This window comes from Meriones unguiculatus, chromosome 18 (genome assembly GCF_030254825.1).
Source record: "Meriones unguiculatus strain TT.TT164.6M chromosome 18, Bangor_MerUng_6.1, whole genome shotgun sequence".
Classification (NCBI taxonomy): Eukaryota; Metazoa; Chordata; class Mammalia; order Rodentia; family Muridae; genus Meriones; species Meriones unguiculatus.
In genome coordinates, this window is record NC_083365.1 from 19,496,883 (window position 1) to 19,518,864 (window position 21,982).

General features: G+C 53.9%; 2 protein-coding genes across 4 annotated transcripts in view; one reads left to right on the forward strand and one right to left on the reverse strand.

Moving 5' to 3' along the window:
* The first annotated feature begins 548 nt into the window (after nucleotides 1-548).
* Nucleotides 549-19,575, forward strand: Shf (Src homology 2 domain containing F). Of its 3 annotated transcripts, XM_060372057.1 has the most exons (8): nucleotides 549-1,062; nucleotides 10,135-10,276; nucleotides 12,556-12,762; nucleotides 14,200-14,340; nucleotides 15,673-15,844; nucleotides 15,988-16,107; nucleotides 18,318-18,381; nucleotides 18,908-19,575. In XM_060372057.1, the coding sequence occupies exons 1-8, from the start codon at nucleotides 568-570 to the stop codon at nucleotides 19,001-19,003; spliced, it is 1,437 nt and encodes a 478-aa protein (XP_060228040.1). In that variant the 5' UTR covers nucleotides 549-567; the 3' UTR covers nucleotides 19,004-19,575. The 3 variants fall into 3 exon arrangements, with proteins under 3 accessions (XP_060228040.1, XP_021500736.1, XP_021500737.1); XM_021645061.2 differs by lacking the exon at nucleotides 18,318-18,381 and having other exon boundaries at nucleotides 552-1,062; XM_021645062.2 differs by lacking the exons at nucleotides 14,200-14,340; nucleotides 18,318-18,381 and having other exon boundaries at nucleotides 553-1,062.
* Nucleotides 19,576-20,304: 729 nt separating this feature from the next.
* Nucleotides 20,305-21,982, reverse strand: part of Duox1 (dual oxidase 1) — a 33,479-nt gene continuing 31,801 nt past the window's right edge. The window contains exons 32-34 of the mRNA XM_021645087.2: nucleotides 21,816-21,971; nucleotides 21,588-21,716; nucleotides 20,305-21,028 (exon numbers count right to left, since the gene is read on the reverse strand). Coding sequence (XP_021500762.1) covers nucleotides 20,906-21,028; nucleotides 21,588-21,716; nucleotides 21,816-21,971 — 408 coding nt within the window. The 3' untranslated portion in view covers nucleotides 20,305-20,905. The remainder of the gene's footprint in view (nucleotides 21,029-21,587; nucleotides 21,717-21,815; nucleotides 21,972-21,982) is intronic.

Genomic DNA, 21,982 nt, shown 5'->3' on the forward strand with positions numbered 1-21,982 from the left:
ACTGTCTGCGCGAGGGTTGTTGGCATCTGAAGCTGGTGGGTGTTGTGTGGAAACATCAGAGCAATGGGTGTCTCCGGGAATCTGATTGCGTGAGCTGTGAGAAGTTTGCCTGGATGGAAAGGCAACCTACGGTTGGGTGTGAGCTGAGGGATGGAAGGAGCTAGGCGGGACTCCTGAGGTGAGGGCTCTCCTTCTGGAATGTTGTTTCAGAGTCTCTGGGCTTGGGGAAAGGAATAAGATGAGCGGGATGTGCCCGGGGGTGGGGGGGGGGCTCATCTTCCCGCGTCTGACGCAAACAGGGAGCTGAAGAAGAAGAGGAGCAGATGGGACTAGCGAGCGCCCCACGGGAGCACGCGCAACGACACGTGGAGGACTCACCACCCCCCGGCGCAGCCGTCGCAGCCCGCCGTCTCCCATCCACTTCCCCCAGGTCCTCCGGTCCCCGTTAGGCAGCGGGCCCCGCCCCTCTTGTCACCGGCGAGCCCCGCCCCTCCCGCCGGCGCAGCTCCGCCCCCTCCCGCCCCGCCCCCGCCGCCCGCGGTCGGCTCGCTCAGTTGGGAGGGCCCCATGCTACTGAGCGGAGCTCCTCCTCCGGGCTCCGGCCCCGGGCCGCGGGCGCAGGGCAGCGCGGGAGGCGGCCCCGGGGGGTCCCGCCGCGGGGCCGGGGGCGCGGGGACCGGCCCGGGAGGGGGCGGCAGCGGCGGGGTGGCCAAGTGGCTGCGGGAGCATCTGGGCTTTCGCGGGGGCGGCGGCGGAGGGGGCGCCAAGCCCGCCCCTCCGGAGCCCGACTACCGCCCCCCAGCGCCCTGCCCGGCCGCGCCCCCTGCGCCGCCCCCGGACATCCTGGCCGCCTACCGGCTGCAGCGGGACCGCGACTTCGAGGACCCCTACACCGGGGGCCCGTCCGCGTCCGCCGCCCTCTCCACCCCCGCCGCCCCTGGCCCTACTCCGCCCCCGCGCCACGGCTCACCCCCGCATCGCCTCATTCGGGTCGAGACCCCAGGCCCCCCGGCGCCCCCTCCGGAGGAGCGGATCTCCGGACCCCCTGCCAGCGGCGACAGGGTGAGTGCGGCGCCGGGCTTGGGTGGCCGGGAGGGGTGGTGGTCTGAGGTCTGGAGATTTAGGAGAGGGACAAAGGTGGCTTGGCTGGGGCTCAGTCTTTTAGCTGTCAGGATTTCTGGTTGACAGGAGCTTAGTCCCTGACACGGGGGCTCAGATTTTGACCCCTTTGTTAGATTCTTCGCCGACTAATCTGAGCCCCAAACTCTGCCCCTGTTTCTTGTTAGGGCCCCAGGACGGGTGACGACCTCCCTCGTGGGTTCTGCTCTCAGCTTTGCAAGGTCCTAATCCTGGAGCCTTTTTTCTAACGGGCATTACGAGCCCCTCCCTCCCCTTTGCTGGTTTATGGCCTTTGTGCCCTCTCTCCATGCTCCTCTGCCCTTTGATCTCTTGACTCTTCCCTCCAAGGCAGAACCCGCACAAAGCTTTTCTCTGTCTCTCCTCTCCCCTTTCTCCTTCCTCCCACCCTGTCCTGTCCTGGAGTCCAGGCGTCTTTGCTGGTCTGAAGCCCCAGAAAGGAGCTGAAAACAGATTTCTTATGTGAGCACAGCCAGCGCTGGCCTTTGCCTTTCCCAGTGGGGTTAGAGGGGTTGGGCTGTTGTATTCCTGACAGATGCCAGGATGAGCATTGTGCAGGCCTTACTGAAGAAACTCACGACTGGGGTACCGGCATACTCCTTCCGGTGTTCCCCCAAGTGTAAGGACACTTCGTGGCCAGGACCTGTTGCCCAGTTAAGGCTGAGCAGCTAGGCTCATTCAGCATCTCCTCTTGGCTGCCCTCTTTCTCAGGCCATTCCGAGAGAGACTGGAGCTTTTCATGGGTCTGCAGACAGGGAGGAAAAGAGAAAAACTCCCAGCAGTTGGTTTCCTTCTTAATTCCAGTTTTATCCTGTCCTGGAAGATAGACAGCTGAAAGCCATTTTTTACCTCCCCCATCCCTCAATTGGAGGATGGTGACTTTGTGAGCTACCCTGCTAAGAACTCATCTTCCCTGGGGGCTTATTCACCTCTCTTCGGTAGAGGAGATTTTTTTTTAAAATCTGATTAGAGAACAGTTCATGTCTAAATCCTCAGGTTTCAGAACTGGGGTTTTTAGCCAAGAGTCTACTGTCCTGCCAGGCTTTCTGGATAAGAGAGATGTGTCAGGGTTGGAACAAGGGCCCCAGATGGGTGAATCATTTCCCCCGTAGTTTTTGCCGTACAGCATGGCTGCCCATCCCGGCCCAGCATCAGTGAGCTGCAAAGGAAGGTTCAAGGGCACTGTGTCTGGTCTCTTTCCTGGCCACCGCTGCTATCCTATGAGGTGACGGTGGCATGGCAGCAAGGAAGAGGGGAATAGCGAAGCTCTGTCCTGCCCACTGATCAGCTAGTCTCCTCCTCTCTGGCCACTGGCTGTTGGCCCATGGCCTAAGCTGTCCTTGGCTATTCTCCTTTCTGTAGTGGCTTAAAATGACCTAACAGGCTACCCACGAGGCTGTGGGTTTCTCCAGGAAAATGTCCATTTTTTTTCCCCTTCCTTTCTCTTGTCTCCAAACTATCTGACACAGTGTCCTAAAATGGTATCTGTCCATTATCAGGATGGCCTAAGTGTCCAGGACTTCCGAGACACAGCTCTCCTTCCACTTAGTCCCAGAAACCTCCAAGGGAGGGGCTGGAGCCATACACACAGACCCTTAGACTCTGCTTGCCAAGACTACCCATGCTTCAGTTGGGTCAGCTCTGAGCTGTGGGTTTTTCAGGCCTGGGGGAGGGGGTGCGCAAGAGGTGCCTGGCTCTCTTGCCAGCCAGCCACGGAGACAGGAATGAAATCCAACAGGCTCTCCCAGGAGCCACACAATCCGAGCTATCTTTGGTGGGTATGATAAAAGGAACCAGGAGGTACCATCTAAGCTGTCCTGTGAGCTGACCCAGGGCTTCTCATTATTCAGAGATCAATCAACTCCCTACCGCCTAGGAACAGAACTGGGGGGATTCCGGAGTCGTACCCTAGGAAGAGCTAAGCCAGACAAGGTGTCTGAGCTTTTACTCTAAACCCGGGTAGCCAGGCACCCCACCCCCACCCCCACCCCAGGGTCTGCTAAGTGTACAGTGCTGCCTCAGGGCCACCACTCCCACTGAGCTACTGTTCCTGTACTGTGGGGCTGCTTCCTCCCTCTTCTCAGCTCCTCAGAGTTCCTTCACTGGCAGGAAGAGGTGCCAGAACACCCCAAGAGGGCCTGCATCCTGAGGTTGTACGGAACGGGTAGAAGTGCTTCTGCGCTAAGCTACAGATGCCGAGGAGCCCATAGGGCGAGGAGGAGGGGGTGGGGAATGAGGATCTGGACAAGGCCCTGAGGTCCTGGAGGTTCATTAGCCTTCTTCCTATGCAGAGCTCTCTGGCTGTCAGCCCACTCTGAAACCCACTGGTGTAATTGGCAGAAGACTCAGAGCTGACCATCTGGGCAGGCCTGGCAGGGCAGGTGTGGGAACAGCAAGAGAGACACCCTGCAGCCGGCAGCTAGGGCCTGGCCAGATGGCCCCCAAAGAAGAACTCCCTCTGGGGCTCGGCCCTTGTCCCACTTCTAGGCTTTGCTCTGGCAGAAGGTCCGTGATGCTGGGCCTCCTCTTCATGCGTTTGCTGTCTTCCAAGCCTAAACGAAAGTGATCTAATTAGGGAAAGGGAACGAGGCTGTGATTAAGTGAAGGCTGGGATGCCTATCACATCTGTAGTGTGTCCTCTGTTGTGCCAGTATGAAGGCAAGATCTGACATGGGTAATAAGACAGGCACCCCCTATTGAAACTCCTAGCTCATGGGGGAGATCCTAGGGCTCATGAGCCCCCAGAAATTGTGTGGAGCTGTTTCCCATTTTTTATGGGGAGAGGCTCATAGCTCTCAAATCCTTGCAGGCGTTTATAGCCCCTCAAAATAGTATTGACAATTTTAAAAAGATTTCGTTAACAATTTTAAATAGTAGGTATGTATGTTTGTGTGTGTATCTGTATATGGCTTTGTGTGTGTGTGTGACTGCAGTGCCCTTGGAGACCAGAAGGGGGCGTCGGATCCCCTGCAGCTGTAGTTAGAGGAGGATGTGAGGTGCCTGATGTTGATGCTGGGAACCAAACTCAGGTCTTTTTCAAGAGGAGTTTGCACTCGTAACTGCTGCACCACGTCTCTAGCCCTGTACTGAAAACCTTTGTATATTGTGTGTGTGCTTGCACACAATGGGGAGGTCACACGTGGGAAGGAACTTGTGGGAGCCAGTTCTCTCCTTCCACCGTGTGGGTTCTAGGGATCAAACTGAGACAGGCTTCTTGGCAAGAACCTTTACCCACAGAGCCAGCTTCCTAGCCCCAGGATTGAGAACGTAAGAAACAAACAAACAAACACAGGTATTATCACAGATGTGCCACATAGGTTTGCCCCTTTTAGAAAGGAGTGGGCAAACAGGAAGAGCAAAGTGAGGCAAGAGGTTAAGGTGTCTGTATTCCGTCAGGACGTCCCTGTCCCGCTGTTCGTGTAGAGGCTGTCGAGGTTAGGATGACTCTCTGCCAGGCCAGTGTTCACCGAGTGTCATGTGTCCTTTTGTGACGCTGGAGAGGGTGCTGAGAAGCACGCCCATTCCGTGTTCACTGTGTGTGTGTGTGCGCGCGCGCGCGTGTGTGTGTGTGTGTGTGTGTGTGTGTGTGTGTGTGTGTGTTGAGGCTTTTCTTTCTTTTTTCCTTTTTTTTTTTTTTTTCTTAAGTTTGCCTTCTTATGCCTTCACTGAGTGTGGAAGTCTGGTTAGCTTATCTTGTGCTTATTCACTGTTGGAGCTAAAGGGGGACAGGGAGGAGGCCAGGGGGATGGCTGGTGTGGTCCAGTTGGACCAGCCCTGGGCTGGTTGTCTGTGTTATCATTGGTTGTGTGGCTGCCCTGTTCCCTCTGTTAGCTACTGCCCCCTCACATTTCACTACCACAGTCTGAAGCCAGATGTCTCAGAGATATCTGTAATGGCTTGGCTATTTAGTGACTTGGTCAACAGCTTGGCGCTTGCACCCTGCCTTTTGAAAGCTGGCAGCAGCTGAGACAGGCCCTGGTACTCATGGATGGGAGAAGAAAGCTGTCTAGGCTGAGCGGGTCCTGGCTGGGGCTGAGTACTTAGGGGCGTACCTCTGCTATATACTACTTGTCCTCATCCCAGAGCCAGCATGGCCTTATGTAAGAGCAAAGATGGGATTCAACTCCTGCATAGCATGGACTTGAGGAGCATTACTCTCCTTGAGCTTATGATGTATCTGTCAGTATGAGCCTCTGGGGGAACCCCAAAATTGGGTCTCAGAGCATTGACTGAGCACGTGTCTCGTGCCTGCGACCGGAGCTCGTGTGTACTGGACCAGTCAGTGTTTACGGCAGCCCTCTAAGAAAGTCTATCCCTGGGTCATATAGGGGGCCCTGAATGACGCACAGCGATGCTGAGACCTGCTCAGTCTCCACTAGCAAGAAGTAACCCCGAATCTTACCGCCTAGGCAGCATGACAGAGCACCACACCTGGGCCCTCAGCACCTGTCACCAGTGTCCAGCGGAGAGGCAGTGTTCATGCAGCATTTTCGAACTAGCAGCGTGAGACTCCAAGAGGAGGGATGGTGTCGGGTGTGTTCTGTGCGGAATTCGCCATTTCTTGGGTCCTGGGGCCTACGGCTTGTGAGACTGGCTTGAGTGAACACAAACAGTGTCATACCCAAGGGCCTTACAGGGGTTGGTGGCATCAGCCGCCTATCTGTGAGGTTTGAGTGTTCTGTTAAATATGGTGTTGCTTTTATAATTAGAAAATGGGGAATGAAGTATTTGTTTCACGTTGGAGTTTCCCAGGCGGATACAATAGGAGATGTTGTTACAGTAAGTAGGAGTGCCAAGGACAGATGTTTGACATCAGAAAAGTACTGTGCTCTTAACTGATCAGGTCATAGGTTTTCCATGACAAAGGGTTGACTACTTTGGGGGAATACTAAACTAAGCAGAATCAGACTGTCAGCACTCAAATAATCTTTTTTTTTCTCTAGTGCTAAAGATTGAACCTGGGTGTGGGAGTGGTCTTGCAATGCTAGGCAAATGCTGTTGTCATTGAGCTGTGTCCCCAGCCTCTAAACTAAAATATGAACCTAAAATTTGAAGAAAGAAAAATCTGGAAACATTTACGAAAAGGCACTGAGCATTTAGGAGAGTTGGGTCTCAGTCTTGCCTCTGCCACCGACAAGCTACAAACTCTGATGCCAGCAGGCACATCTGGACTCTGAGGACTCAGCCCCAAACGTGAAATATTATGACTATAAAATGTAACGAGAACGAGAACTACCATTTGTTTTCTTTTTAATATTTTTATGTTTACGGGGATTTGTCTGCGTTGTGTGTCTTCGGACTAGGTGCATGTGGACACCAGAAGAAATTAGGTGATTCCCCCTGGAACTGGAGTTACCATGGTCGTGAGCCACCATGTGGGTGCTGGGAATTGAGCACGGGTCCTCTGGAAGAGCAGCCAATGCTCCCAACTGCTGAGCCATCTCTCCAGCCCGAAGAGCTAACATTTATTGACCATTCGCCCCTGTTAACATTCCAGCTAAGGATGTTAGAGCTCCTTCCTGCTATTTATTCCTTACCCTTTCCTCCAAGTACCTTTCTCCTGCTACAGAAAAACAAACAACAAAACAAACAAACAAAAAACAACGGGTGGGGGGAGGGGAGTTAGGCTTACAGACACTTGTAAAGGTAAAGTAGCGGAGGAAATACGCAATGAGAGAGTGTGAGAGTTTGGGAACTCGGAAACCCACGAAGTACCTGTTCTGCAAGCCCCAGAGCCATGGGTAGTGTTGGGAACATGTTTTGGGCCAACTGCAGAGTGGAAGCAGATGGTAGTCCGGTCAGCTACCTTGGGAGAGGCGTGGGCAGGAAGGAGATTCAAAGGCTGACAGCTGCTCTGGGAGGGCCACTGCCCACTTGATGAGCACAAGGGTCCTCGAGACAGTCTCCAGCATGACAGAAGAGAAAACAGGGTGTGGCACTTTTTGAGTGGCCTTTTGAGTGGCTGCTGCTTGACCTCCTTGTGGGGAAATAGTTCAGCATTTTTGCAGTATGCTGGCACCTGTCACCAGTGTCCGGCAGAGAGGACAGGAGAGAGATTGTGCCTAAGTATCACCCTTGAGCTAGGCGCCTTCCCAATTCTCTAGCTGGCAGTTCTTCCCCATGCTCCCTGGAGCCAGAGGCTTTGATCCCTGTCCAAAAGTGGATTCTCCGGTGAGCCCGATCCTCCCACTGCCACTGGCCACTCAGGTCACTCAAAGATCACAGTGACTGGGTTGGGGGGTGGTGGCACTGGTGTCACTTCAAGGACAAAAGCCTGGGTGGGAGCTCCTTTAGACATCCAGGAAATATGCATTCAGCATTTTCTCTGTGATGGGTGTTGGGTAGGGCAATGGGCACATCAGAGGGGGATTTCAAGGGGCCACAAATGACAGATTGCAGTAGGCCAAATGTACTCCACAGAGACAGTTTCCCTGTAAGCGGTTTATCCCCCGTAGACACAGAAGCTCTGGGTACGCAGGCCTGGGACCTGACGGGGATTTTCTGTGCCCAGACTGTGTACAGGTCCTGCCAGCCTTCCCAGCTGGTGACTGCGCTGCCACTCCTGTTCTGGGCCTTGTGGGTAGCTCTCTGGACGCCCCAGCCCAGGGTGGGGGTCTGGGGCTTCGTGGTGCAGGGCGTGGAGCCAGGAGTGGAACAGAGGAGCCATTGAGCTGGCTGCCCAACTGCCACCTGGTTGCCCACAGGCACTGTCGACTGGCGCTGGGGAGGCCCACGCCAGCCTGGGAGGGGTCAGGACTCCTGGGAGAAGCAACTGTGTGCAACTCTAACCAGGCTCGCTGAGCGGAGGCCTGGGAGGGCCCTGAGGTGGGGCTGCAGGAGGGGGGGGTTGACGGCCTGACCGCAATGAGAAGCTTTGTGGAACCTAGTCTTGTTTGGAAAGACTGGGCCTTCCGTTAGGACCCTCCTCCACCTAGGTTCATGTCTCCTCCCTCTTCTGAGTCAATGGGGGGAGAGTACTTTCATCCATTCCTCCCTTTCTGCAGCGATGGATTTAACATAATTTACGGAGAGCTGTCAGTTCCTGGGTATTTAGCTGTAAATGTGAGCCCTGCCCCCCAGGAAGTGCCTCATCTGCCTGAACACACTCAGTAAAGCAAGCACTTGGCGGAGCAAAGCGATCAATGCCCAAGACAGAGTTACCTCATGGGCCGGGAGAAGCATGGGAGGGCTTCTGAGAGAAGAAACGTGAGTAAGAATTGGCCAGGACGGGGAAGTGATCCAGGCGGAGAGGAAACCATTGAGTAAAATGACCATAGTGCTTTCAGAGCCACGGTCCAAAGAGGAAGACGGAATCTTAACCTTCTGTAACCTTGAACCTTTCCCTCAAAACACCGGAGATCTATACATTTTTTAAGGTGTACGGGTAAGATGTCAGGCGGCTCAGACACTGTTGCACGGCCACCACACCTGAGTTGACGCTGTGGGCTGACGGGCAGAGCTGTCGGCAGTGGGCGGTGGGGGGTGCTGTGGGAGCCACTGGCCTGGGAGAAAAGAGCCAGGGGTAGGGGGACCGTGTGTGATGTACACACTCTACATCTTTCCTGGAGAGAGGAGGACCTAGGACTAGAGTGATGGTGCTCGTAGAACTGAGGGATTTTTCTAGGGCCTCTGTCAGTTGCTTCCTGGAGCTGGGGAGACAAAATGTAGGCTAGCAGATGACGTGGGGAACCGGTGTGCCGATGTGAGGTACCTGGGGCAGGCACGTGTGAGGGGAAGGAGCTAAGGTGGGAGCTAAACACCTGAGGAAGAGGTAGAGGCAGCCTTTGGGACAACCTCAGAAGCCTGTAGATGGACCACCTGGGGTCAAAGGAAGAGCCAAAGGGGTGTGTGAGGTCAGGTTGTTTCTTTCTCCATCTTGTTCTACCAGGGGTCTCCATTCCCATCTCCTCTCACGGAGGGCGGGGTGGACACCTGGCTCAGCTGGCCCCCTCAGATCTGAAGTCTAGGCTTCAGTTTAGTGAAATGCAGATGTGGCTTCTCCCTGTGCCATGGGCCCCAGAGCCACCTCTGATGCCAACTGTGACCCAGTGAGTGGCACAGTGCTCCAGGGTCTGGCTTGGTGAGTCTTACCTTCTCCTGCCCAGTTGGAGAAAGACTCTATTGTCCTCAGCCTTGCCTGCCCTGAGAGCATCCCTTGCCTGCCCTGAGAGTGTCAGGTTCCTCTTCCTTCACGGAGCAAGATGGTTGATGGCTGAGAAAGGGACAAACAACAGGGGGAATGAAAAGCTAAGACTGCTCTCTGGACCCTGGCCACTGGGAACTCGGGGTTTCAGGAGTGTCTCAGGGTGCCCTAACGTACATATCTCTCAGGAGGCTGAGAGGCCTGGCCGTTGGTTACAGGTTAATAACCCTATACACAAATAGCATGGGTTCCAAAGTGGATTTTTCCATTGATGCAGAATGGTTTGGGGTGTGTTTCCTAACTGCCTGTTGTCCAGTTGCTTCAAAGAGAGTTTATAATACCCGTATCACAAGGACCTGATAAGGACAAACTACCTAATGGTGACACAGTGATCTCTCTCTCTGTCTGAGACAGGGTCTTAACACATAACTCTGGTTGACCTGGAATAGCCTTGAACTCCCAGAGCGCCACCCCCTCTTGTCTTCCGAGTGCTGTTCTGGGATTAAAGGCCTGTGCTACGCCATCTGCTTTAGTTTCTTCAGGGTCACTGGATGTTCCTTTGTTGAACATCAGAAGTGTGGCCGGCTACACTCTGCTAATCTCTGAGTTGCCTCGCTGTTCTGCTCTTCAGCACAACTCTTGCCACACATCTGTGACCACTGCTTTTGAGTTTTCTCGTCGAGCCACTGTGTAGGCTGCTGTCCAGCTCCGACCCCGGGATAAACTGTTAGGCCCCATAGCTTCTTCCTGGCTGTTTAACCTCAGACATGACCATGAGGCAGAAAATAAGCAGGAAAGAAGGGGCCCCGCCTCCGTCCTTGTCTTAGCCTCATTCTCTTTGCCTTCTTCCACAGTTGGCAATCCTAGAGGACTATGCGGACCCGTTTGACGTTCAGGAGACTGGTGAAGGCTCAGGAGGCGCTTCAGGAGCTTCAGAGAAGGTCCCTGAAAATGATGGCTACATGGAGCCCTATGAGGCCCAGAAGATGATGGCTGGTAAGTACTGGGGATGAGCGAGATGCTCCCTGAGGCCTTGGCTCTGCACACATCTAAGGACTGGTCCTGTGTTCCCTAGGGAGAAAGCATGTGCCAGGTCCTCAGCAGTGTGGTCAAGGCCTTCAAGGTAGTTGGAAGAGAAAGTATAACCTGAGGCCACAGAGGAGGCCATGTAACCAAATGTCCAGTAGAAGTACTGGGCATAGAATGAGCAGGATGGTGGTTTGGGGTGAGTCAAACATCCCCAGAAGAGAGTAGTCAGTAGCCCTTGGAAGTGTGATAAGTTTGTACTGACGTTATGGAAGAGAAACACTAACAGCGATTGAAAATGTCGGTGCATTAGTTGCCATGGAGTGGGGCGAGTGAGTAAAAAGAACTGAATCAGACCTGTCCTTGGGGAAACAGAGGCCAGGAGATGACCTAGGGAAAGAGTCTGTCAGTCAGGGTGAAGAGAGAGGACAAGGACAGCCCAAGAGAAATGCTGGTTCAGGCTCTGAGATGGCAGAGACAAAGAGCGGCAGGGGCCGAAGTGGACTTGTGCCAGAAGGAAGAGATGAGATGAAGGTGGCATTTACAGGGATTTCTGAGGCCGCTGTATCCAGAATGGACTGGAAGAGTTGCCTATCAGCACGGGGAGTTGGCACAGTTTCAGAAATGGTAGGACTTGTTGCTTCTCGGTGGTGGCATTTTTGTTTGTTTGTATAAGACATGGTCTCCGTATGCCATCCAGCCTGGCCAGGAACTTTGTTATCTAACCCAGGCTGGCCTCAAATTTACAGTAGTCCTCCTGACCTTACCTAAGATTTCAAGCATATGCCCCCATGCCCAGACCAGCTGTCAGGGCTCTAAGGAGCCGGTAATTAAAAATTCCTTCTTTCTCTCCTCAGCTTAGAAATAACTAAGAAGTAAGATATAAGAAAGGGATAGTGGAGATTATTGATAATCTTATTATTGATAAAATTGCTCGAAGAATATCATTTATCGATGTTTGTTTGTTTGTTTTTAATACTTTTCAAGAGAGTTGAACGTAGCCACTCAGGCTTGGCAGCACAGGTAGCCACTGTGGAAGAGAAAGAACCAGAACTACTATATTTCTGAGGAAGAAAGTGAGCACTCACTGGCCAGTCAGATAAGCTGCCATGCGTGAAGGGAAAGAGTGTCATCACAGGAGGATTATTTCAAGGAGCCTGTAAGGTGGAGGTTTGTCCTAGTAAAAGTCTAGATATGCAGAGACGCCTTTAATCCCAGCACTCAGGGAGGCAGAGGGAGGCAGATCTCGTAAGTTCGAGGCCAGACTGGCCTATAGAGTGAGTTCCAGGACAACCAAAGCTACACAGATGTGTATAAAATGTCTAAGAAAATGTCTAAGAAAAAAAAAGTCATGAGGTATTGGAAACAGCAGGTGAGATTTAAGGAATGCAGTGGGTTGGGTTAGAAGTGGAGAAAGTGAGAAGGACTACCCTGCTTAGGTGTGAGAGACAGTGTGGGCCGTGGATGTCCTGGAATTGTATGTGAATATGTAAGTGCCTTAAAGGTTCATTTTTGTTTGGGGGACTGGAGTCGAGGATTGTACTCTGGGGATTAAACCCAGGCCTCATGCACGCTAAACGGGTGTTCTACCACTGAGATGCAGTCACAATCTAAAATATACATTTTGTAACAAGTTAGCTCTGGGGCTTTTCTCAGATTTGGGTCAGTGATCCCACAAAGATTTCATAGCTCTGGAGAAGGTAGTGAGTCTAAAGGGAGCTGACATCAAAATGAAGCATCCTGAACTCCAGATGTAGTGGTGCTGTAAGTCTGGGCAGAAGGCTTTTAGGAGCACAGCCTGAGCTTGGCAACAGAGACCAAGAGAGGATCCCAGAGAAAAGACCGGTGGGGAGGAGAGAAGACAGTGGACGAAATTGACTTGTCAAAGGAAAAGGTTTAAGAAAAGGGGCCCGGCAGTGTCTGAGCAACAGAGGATTTCCTGATGGTGAAGATATTTGAACTAGAACGTAAGTGGACACGAATGAATAAGTAAATGGAGCTGGACACTGAGGAACAGATGGACGAGGTTTCCTCAACATGCTCGCTTCAGCTTCCCAGCCGGGATCCTTCTGTCTTTTTCTTTGCCACTTGTCTGCCACTTCCTCCCAGGGGCCCCATGCTCTTGGTGCCCTGGAAACATCTCAAAAGTGAAGGACTCGGGATCTGTGGATGCTGAGTTTCCCCAGAGCTAGGGCATCGGCTCTGGGTTGAGCTTACTCCTTATGCCTCTCTCCTCTTTGACCCGGCAGAGATCCGGGGTTCTAAGGAGACGGCAGTTCAGCCCCTACCTCTCTATGACACACCCTATGAGCCAGAGGATGAGGGGGTCAGCCCAGAAGGAGAGGGCACTCCCTGGCTCAGGGAGTCCCGTCTGCCTGAGGACGACGAGAGGCCTCCGGAGGAGTATGACCAGCCCTGGGAGTGGAAGAAGGAACGGATTTCCAAAGCTTTCGCTGGTGAGTCTTGCTGTGGAGGGTGGCTCTACTGGGGCCTCTGAGCACTCCCCAGGCTCAGGAGAATGGAAGGAGTGGGCCCTCGGAACCAAGCAAGGTCCAGGAGTGGAGGTCTAGGGCAGGATGAGTGAGCTCTGTACCTTGGGGTGGGGTGGGAGTGGAGGCAGTGCTGTATGCAGAACGTGGGCCCAGAAAGAATGAGGACACTTTCTCACCTCTTCCAGGCCGGGAGGCTTGAGCTATAACCATGAATGAAAATAAAGAAACTGCAATACCGAATTATGAAAGTTGTGGCCTATGTTGAATATTTTTGACAAGGAGGGTATAACACTTCAAATGAACAGATGAATGTATAACCTGGATTCCGGGCCTGTGTCTCTAGCGGTAGGCCCTGCCATACCAGGGGTGTCTGGCCCCAAGGGCTTTTCTGGGCTACAGATGGAGGCTGTGAGGTTGCATGAAGATCAGGTTTCTCCTGTCCCAGCCACACCACTGTGTCCCAGGCCCAAGTCCACCATGGAAACGTGCATATTGGCATTCTGAGGTGGGTGGAGCCGAGTGCCGTCATTCCTGAATCTTGAGGACTTAGTGCCATTAGGTTTCATTCCTGCTTCCATGTCCCTACACACACACACACACACACACACACACACACACACACACACACACGAGACAGCCTCTCCTACTCCAGCCTTCAGTTCTGTCCTCCCCATCCTGGCAGCCAGACTGGGAAACCACAGGTTTCTGCTCTGCTTCCTGGAAAGCACACACCCATCAAAGACGGGCCATTTATCTCCAGAAGTCTCCTTGGAGAATCAATACTGTTTTGATTGCTTAATGGGGAAATCTATGCTCATCATTAGGAAACCTTGTTAGTGGCCCTGCAGCCACCGGTGTTGTCACTCAGGACTGAAAGGAGGAGGATTCAGTTTAAAAAAAAAAAAAAAAATCCCTCTGCCCCAAGTCTGAGTATTCCAGATACCCCAAGGCTTCAGCGCAGTCTTGGGGTCTGCCAGTCCCCAGGCTGGAGGCTAGAAGAGATAATGGGACAAGAGGGTGTGAGGGGACCAGGTGTGGTTCTGGGAGGTGCGGGCAGCTCCTGTTCCTGAGTTGTGCTCTCCTGGTCCTCTTGGTTCCTGGAAGCTATGAGGGGGTGGACGATTAGGGAACGCACAGGGCTGACAGAGCAAGATCCCATGCCTTCCTTTTTGCCACTCGAGACTCCCACCTTTTCCTCACTGAGCCAGACTGGTGTGGGTAGTACCTGCCCTGCTCCCTGGGTAGTCCTGTTTCCTCCTCCAGTGCTGCCCTTGCCTCTGCCTCTGCCCCTTCTTTCTAGGCTGCTATGTACCTTAGCTCTGCGTTTTGGTGTCTCAACCTCTGCCTTTCTCTGTCTCTGTCACTGTCTCTTTCTCTTCTCCTTTCTGCTGCTGGCTCCAGTTGACATAAAGGTCATCAAAGACCTACCTTGGCCTCCGCCTGTGGGACAGCTGGACAGCAGCCCCTCCCTGCCTGACGGGGACAGGGACATCTCCGGTCCAGCTTCACCCCTCCCTGAGCCCAGCCTGGAAGACAGCAGCGGTGGGTCCTTTGGGGACTTATAGCCAGGGTGATTGATAGGTCCTTTGCCTCTTAGGCCCTGTGGCCTTTCATTGGAAAAATGCCCCTTGTTCTGGAGGGAGAAGGAAGAGACAGTGTACATCCCCGCCTCGCCAGAGCTGTGTACGTGGTCTCTTAACAAAGGCCCTTTCCTAGTATCTTCTGCTCCATGCCACAAAAATCCAGTTGTCAGCTATAATTCCAGCACGTGGGAGGCTGAGTCGGGAGGACCACCATGAGTTTGAGGCCACGTTGAGCTGCTATGTAGTTCCAGAACCGTCTGGGCAATAGAGTGGAACTATGTCTAAAACAAAGAAAAATCCACTGTTTTAAAACTTAAGCCCTGGGTGGAGATTTGCCTGCCAAGGCAGATGTTGGTGAGGTATGGGGAAGTGCTGGCTGAGGAGATCCTCACATCAGGTGACTGAAGGATGATAAGATACTCATTCAAAAGCTACAAGGAGGAAGAGCTTCATTTGGGGAGAGAAAAACCAGAAGACATCAACTTCTTCCTCTATATCCAGCTTTGTTCAGAATGAATGCCCAGGGGTGTGTGGGGGAGGGTGTTGGTGCTAGGCGTGAGCATCTGTCCCACACGGTGCATGAGAATTTGTAGGTATTTAAGGCAGGAGAGAGCGCCTCACCTGCGCATGTGTACCCGTGGCCATGTGACCCCCCTGGGGTATTGTCCTTGTGCTGTCTGAGCTCTTGGGCTGCCCCGCTCTGAAGTCACAGAGCTACCCCCCTGGGCTTTTGTGGATGGGGGAGGGAAAACACAGGGCAGCAACCTTTGGGTGGAGAGGGCCGGCAGTCTGGCGGCTTTGGACAGGATTAGCCTGTCAGGATGGCACCAAGGGGAATCAGATAATTGTTCTTAGATCAATAAGTCATTTCTACAGAACGGCTTGGCAGGCCGATTTGGAAAACGGTAATGAACTCTGAAGAGGAGAAAGAAACAATATTATCAACACCGAAGCCACCCTGAGGGGGATGGAAGAAGGGAAGGCAGTCCGCTGAGGGAGCAAGCCTAAGTGGTTTTTCATGTTGTCCTCCCTCCCTGCCTGCCTGTGTGTACTGGGAGGCCCCATGAGCTCGCTGTGGCTCAGAGACTGTATCCCTCCCCCAGAGTGGGCCAGGATTCCGTCCCAGGATTCAGGCATTAAAGGATGCCTGATTCAAGGCTTAAAGGATGCCCTCCCAGAACAGGCCTTTGGCCTTTGTGGGGACTTGGAGGAAGTAGGGCAGGGGACTGGCTGTGTGAGAGGGCTCTGCCTCCACGGACCTCAGAGTCCATGACCAATGTGTTCCTTACAGCCCAGTTTGAAGGATCGGAGAAGAACTGCCTGTCACCTGGCCGGGAGGAGAAGGGCCGGCTACCTCCTCGGCTCTCTGCTGGAAACCCCAAGTCGGCCAAAGCCCTAGGCGTGGAACCCAGCAGCCCCCTCGGGGAGTGGACAGATCCAGCACTGCCTCTGGAAAACCAGGTGTGAGTGTCTGTGTCCAGCTGAGGGCTCCCTCCCTTTTCCTCCACTCCTGGAACTGGCTTCCCTGTAGGGGACACCCAGAATGGGTGGGCCTGGATGGTGAGGGGCCCAGCAGAGACACTCCCTTCCCCTCTCTCATCCTCAGCTGGTACCACGGGGCCATCAGCCGAACAGACGCCGAGAACCTGCTCCGGCTGTGCAAGGAAGCCAGCTACCTGGTACGCAACAGTGAGACCAGCAAGAATGACTTCTCTCTCTCCCTCAAGTGAGTGGGGATGGCTGGTGGGGGGAGGGGGGAAGGGATCCCCTTACCTGCAGGGCAGAAGAGGATTCCAATGTTCTCTTCCAGCCCAGCCAGACTGGGCAACCCCTGTGAACAGATGCTGGCTCTACCCTGGCACTGGGGAAGCTGAAACGCCTGAGACTCCTCAGGCCCTGTATTTCAAGGAGGAAGCACGTGAAGGGTGGTGTTCAGAAGGTTTCTGTCAGGCCGTTCACCCTCTCCAGGCCTTTGTTTCTTTATGATAACATTGGATAAGATCCATTTTATTGGGAAGGATTAAGTGAAATAATAGCACTTGACCTAGTGTCTCAGCACCTCGCATGTTTTTAAGCACCAGGAAGAGTGCTTAATAAATTATTATCAACACCGTTGTTAAACCTTAACATGTAGCAGCACCTGCAAGAAGATGTAGGAGCTTTGCCCGAGGTCATCAGCAGCGTGAGGTGGGGCGCTAGGTCTTGGGAGGAGAACAGAGGATGCAAAGCCATTCCACTGCACGAGGAACTGTGTGTGTGAGGGGACAGGAAGAGGTGGCCAGGATGGGGCTCTCCTTTCCCAGCAGCTTGATCCTTGGGAGCAGTTCTCCGCAGTAGGATGGCCAGTGCTCCTCTTGGCTACCCAGGGTAGACTGTCACCCACGTAAGGCGGCCAGCTGGAGGGAGGTGTCCATTTACTTTCCCCATCCCCCACCTCAGATACCTCAGAACGTATTCCCTGATGTATTGGGAACTGGCATATGCACCCCCTCAGCCCCCAGACAAATGGAAGGGTCACAGTTGCACGCATTTAAGAGCTGACCACTCATTTCCACTAAATAAGATAAGAAAAAGTTACCAAAGAGAGTTAAGTGGCCTCAGCTCTGTCCTGGGGTTTGATACAACTAGCTGTGTGACCACAGACAAAGCATCTAACTTTTCTGAGCCTCAGGTTCTCTCCTTGCTGACACCACGGGTTTCTTCCACAAGCTATAAAATCAAAAAGGGGATTTTGGAAAAACTCATTTGTCAGAAATCTGATTTACGCAGCTTTAGGTGGCATATCGTTATTAATATTATAATTGAAATTCTTGGCACGTACCACCTAACATATATACCAACTCAACGACCACTGTGCTGATAAATCTTTTTCTCATCCAGATAAAATATATTCAAGGAGCTTTGTTACTAGCTCAAGGTCACCAGCTAATAATTCCGTCTCCAAGCTGGATATGGTGATAGTACCTGCAGCCTCACTTTTTCAGGAAGCTGAGGCCAGCCCTGAGAACAGAGCCGGAGACTGTTTCACAATCCACAAACACAGGGCCTAGCTCAGTCTGACTTCAGGAGCCACATTTGAGTGACGGGGTTCCACCCCTCAGCAGATGCCGGAAGCCGGAAATCTAGTACTGTCCAGCTCGAGGGAGACCCTGCCAAGGTGTGGGTCCTCGGAGTGGAACTGGGCAACTAGGGGTGAGGGCCTACCTTAGTGTGGGATATAAAAAGGCAGGCCTGGACGTCCGCTATAGCTCTCGCTGATCCGGCCCCACGGGCTGTCTGCCAGGGTCTCGTTTGCATATAAATGGCTTCTCTGAAATACAATTATGGTTTCTCTTCTCTCCCTAATGGAAGGGCTTTCACTGGTAATTAAACAGCTTCCTCAAAAAGCCTTGCCAGCCCTAGACCCAGTGGCCTGGCTAGTCCCACCCAACCCCCTGAGGCTTCTGGCAGGGACCTTGCTGTGTCTTAATGGACCCTTAGCACTAGTCCCTGGAGGTTGAAAAGCACAGCCACCCCTCCTCCGGAAGTTGGTAATGCCGATGGAGGCCAAGTTATCCTTCCTACTGAGTCTGTTCCTTGAAAAAACACTCAGTGCAGTTTGACACCGGCAGTCCCAAGTGGACTGTGGGAAGGGGTTGCTCTCAAATTGTGAGGTGAGAGAAGACAGGGCCCACACTGCTTCCCACAGCACATGGGGCCGATGCTTCCTGCCCTCCCCCTCCCCATTGCCCACACCCTTGGCTCACAGGTTATGTCGATCTAGGCCTAAGGGCTGGATAGATATACTAGACCCCAACAGGAAGAGGGTGAAAGGATGTCTCCAGGACGCAGTTGAGAAGCCCCATACTGGAAGGGTTTCCAGATTAGTGCCTCCTCAGACTTTGCGGAGAGCTCCAACCAAATATTAGCTTGACTGCATGTTCTCCCTCCTGCCAGGGCCATCTGCGGCTCCCAAGTTACTGCGACCGCCTCACTGGTGCTGCAGTGTAACTCAAGAAGGGTGAGCCGAGAGTAAGGCTGGGGCTGCAGTTCAGCTGGTAAAGCGCATGCCTACCCTGTCAGGCCTGGGTTCAGTCCCCAGCACTCCATAAACTGGCACACACCCGTAATCAAGAGGTAGAGACGGGAGGATCACAGGTCTGAGGTCCCTCTGGCTGAATAGCAGATTTAAGGTTAGCCCAAACTACATGAGCCCATCTCAAAAAACAAATCAAGGTAAGGCTAAACTGGCCTTGGCCACAGGGCGATGGGCTAGGACTACAGATCTGCAGGGTGCTGGTCACCGCACTTTTCAGCACACACCCTGGACACTCACTGTATACACATTCTTGACACACCCAGTGTCCTCACCACAAAGCTAGTGTCTCATGCTACCTACTCAACCCGGCCCCACCATCCCATTCCTGTTCACCTCCCATTTGAAGCTGGCTTTGGAACCACGTTTGCTGTGGTGGTGGTGGGGGGGGAGGTTGGAAGCAGGGGACTGGGAAGAACTCCTGGTTACTCTCATCTCTTTCTCTTCCCAGGAGCAGTCAGGGCTTCATGCACATGAAGCTGTCCCGGACCAAGGAACACAAGTATGTGTTGGGCCAGAACAGCCCACCCTTCAGCAGCGTCCCTGAAATCGTGCACCACTATGCCAGCCGCAAGCTGCCCATTAAGGGGGCGGAGCACATGTCCCTGCTCTACCCAGTGGCCATCCGGACTCTGTAGATGTGAGACCAGGGCACTACGATAGACCTGGACCAAGCCCTTGTCACCTGCCCTAGGGCTGTGGTTCTTTCTTGCCAAGGACATGATGTCACAGACCTGGCTGCCCCTTGTCCTAGGATCTAGTAGGCGCTGAAGATACCTTAATTTATTATAAAGGGGAGAGAATCCTGGGCCCTGGAATAAAGGGGCTGTGTGGGGCTGCGAACAGAGGAAAGCCGGAGGAGGAAGGAGACTCCCGCCCCTGTCAGACCCTAGGGAGGAAGTGGCTACCCCCCCACTCCCAGCACCTTCCTCCGCTCCTCCCCCTCCATCTTCCCAGCCCCTGTTCCCAGAGGGCCTGGCCGGGCTCGGGGCCAGAGGCTCGACCAGGCACGGCTGCAGGCGCCGCCCAGGGGCTGACGGGAGGGGACGGGGAGCGAGCGCAGACTGTGTCGGTCGATAAACCCGCGCTGGAGCTGCCGCCGGCCGCCTGCGGAAAGCACTCTCCGTGCGTCCGGTTCCTTCCTTTGGGCAAACGTCGAGGCGCGCCCCGCCGCTGGCGCCGGGCAGGGGCCGTCCCGGGCCGCGTCGCTCCCACCACGGCTGCCCTGCGGGCCCCGCTTCCCGCCGGCAGCCGTGTGTCTGGCAGGCGCGGAGAGACAAAGAGGCGGAGGGTGCGGGCGGCGCCGCCACGAGGGAGGCGCGCGCGGGCGGAAGCCTTCCGCCCCCGCCCCCGCTGGTCCGCCAGCCCGGCAAGCGGCGGCGCTCTCCCTTAGCGCCCTCTGCTGGCCGGGGTTCTCCCCGGTGCCCCAAGAGCAAATTCATTGCGGGCAGACTGGACGAACGACCTGAGGCCCCTTGCCTCAACCCAACCCCCGGGCGCTAATGTATGCCGTCCATCGCCCTAGAGGGGCTAGGAGACTTCTGTCTCCTCTCTGCCTGGAAGACCTTGTCTCAGGCAGTTAGGTTAGCTGATGCCCTGGAGGAAGCCAGGCCCACAGCAGCTCCCTGGTGACTCTTCTCTGTCCTTCCTGATCGCCATCAGCAGCCTAACTGGCCAAAGTGGCTAGGGTACCCTTCAGGAGGACAGTAGGGACCCCCATTGGGGTACTCTGCCTTTGCTGCTTTTACTCGGTCTGGCAAGACGTATGGACCACCGTGGCAAGCCCAGTGGATGGATAATTTCCTTAGCCTTACCCTGACCCGAGGCAGGAAAAAAAAAAAGAACCCCGAAGGTGGAAACGCAGTTTATTTGCAAAAGAGACCACTGGAACTGGGGAAATAGGGCAGAGGGGCACTGCTCCAGGCGGCTAGTGGGCACGGAAAGGTCTGACTGCATTTTAAAACTCGAAAGGTCAATGTCCAGTTAGGCTGGTTCTGAGGGTTTCTGTATGTTTGCTCTACCTACTCTAAGACATCTCCCAGCCATGTTCAAAATGGGGAACTGGAAGAGAGGAGAGTTGCAGAGTGTAGAGGGCTCAAAGATGCCTGCATCTGTACCACCAACTTCATCCTCAGACTACCTACACAAACATAGCTTGTCAGCTGAGTTGTTTTCCTTGAAAGAATCCTCGTTTTGTCCCAACCCGAAAGCTCCCCTACTTCTAACCTTCAGTTCTTAAACACTGCCCCTTCTCCAAGCTCAGACACATTCTGGCCCTAGAGATTCCTGAGCCCACACATGATGCCTGAGCCTGGCTACCTGGATCATATTGGCAGGTAGGAAAGGGGGCCAAGGCCAAGGCAGCCAGAAATGAGGAGTACTGGATTAGGGTGCTGGCCAAAGGCCTGCTCTGCCGGGCAGTAATGGGTAGAGTTGCTGGGCAGGAGGCCTAGAAGTTCTCGTAATGGTGAGAGAAATGAGTCCTGTCCTGCCTGTTGATGAGCTGACAGGCCTTCTCCACATTCTTGGTCATGCCAGGGGGACCGCAGCTAAATACTCCAATCTTTCGAACCTGTTGCAGGAGGAAGAGCCAAAGGTGAACAAATTTACTGGCAGAGCTGGATCAGTACTGAAAAAACCGCAAGGTTCATGCAGGCTAGCTCTTTGGTCCTATGAAAGACCAACAGGGTTCCCGCTGAGGTTTTATTTTGTACGATGCACGGTGAGGACTAGCTCGCTGTAAGCCCAGCTCAATTTTGTAAGTGCCACGTCACTGTGAAAGGGCCACCTTGGTGTATATGAGATCTGCGGCCAGCCCACTCACTGTTCGTGGTGAAAATTAGTTCCACAACCAGGGAAAGGTCTGACTCGGTATTACTGGTGTGTAGTAAGGAATATTTCTGTTTGAGCTCTTCCGGTTGGTGGGTGAGTTCAGGCTTCAGAGCTGGCAAATCTCTTTTCCCTTCATCCTTCCTTCCCACTTTCGGGTGGCCCTCCATCTGTGCTTTTCCAGTCTGTAACCTACCAAACTCCCAAGGCCTGGATTCTCAGCCGTGGCCAATTCTCTCCCTGCCAGAGCAGGTCTGAGAGCTTTGCTCAGATGATAAAAGGAGAAGAGAACCGAGACTCACCTGGGGGTGGACTTCCTGCAGAGAGTTGAAGAAGGGCTCGAAGGGAGGGCGGCCGAAGTGGGTGACAGAGCGTAATCCCGTGAACAAACTCCGGTTCAGCACCTTCTGGAAGTGCCGCTCACAGATGTACTGGGGAATGGAATGGGGATAGGGGAGAAGGTCGTCGCCAGGACCAGCCCTTGGTCCTGACGGTGGCCCACCTGCCCCGCCTGGCTGGCCCTGGCCTACCAGCATGGTGGTCCTGAGGTCAAACTTCTCAGCCAGCTGGGTGATATAGATGTGCACAGACACCAGGTCCTGGCGGTCATTCTCCTCCACCTCCCGGATGATGTCAGCCAGCCACTCAAACTGCCGCTGGGTCCTCGTCACCCAGATGAAGTAGATCTGAGGACACA

What these genes read in the sequence shown, in the direction of transcription:
- Shf (XM_021645061.2), top strand. Translation starts at nt 568, where the DNA reads ATGCTACTGAGCGGAGCTCCTCCTCCGGGCTCCGGCCCCGGGCCGCGG. An exon ending in GGCCCAGAAGATGATGGCTG is followed by an intron (nt 10,277 to 12,555) that starts GTAAGTACTGGG and finishes TTGACCCGGCAG; the next exon opens with AGATCCGGGGTTCTAAGGAG. An exon ending in CTGCCTCTGGAAAACCAGGT is followed by an intron (nt 15,845 to 15,987) that starts GTGAGTGTCTGT and finishes TCTCATCCTCAG; the next exon opens with CTGGTACCACGGGGCCATCA.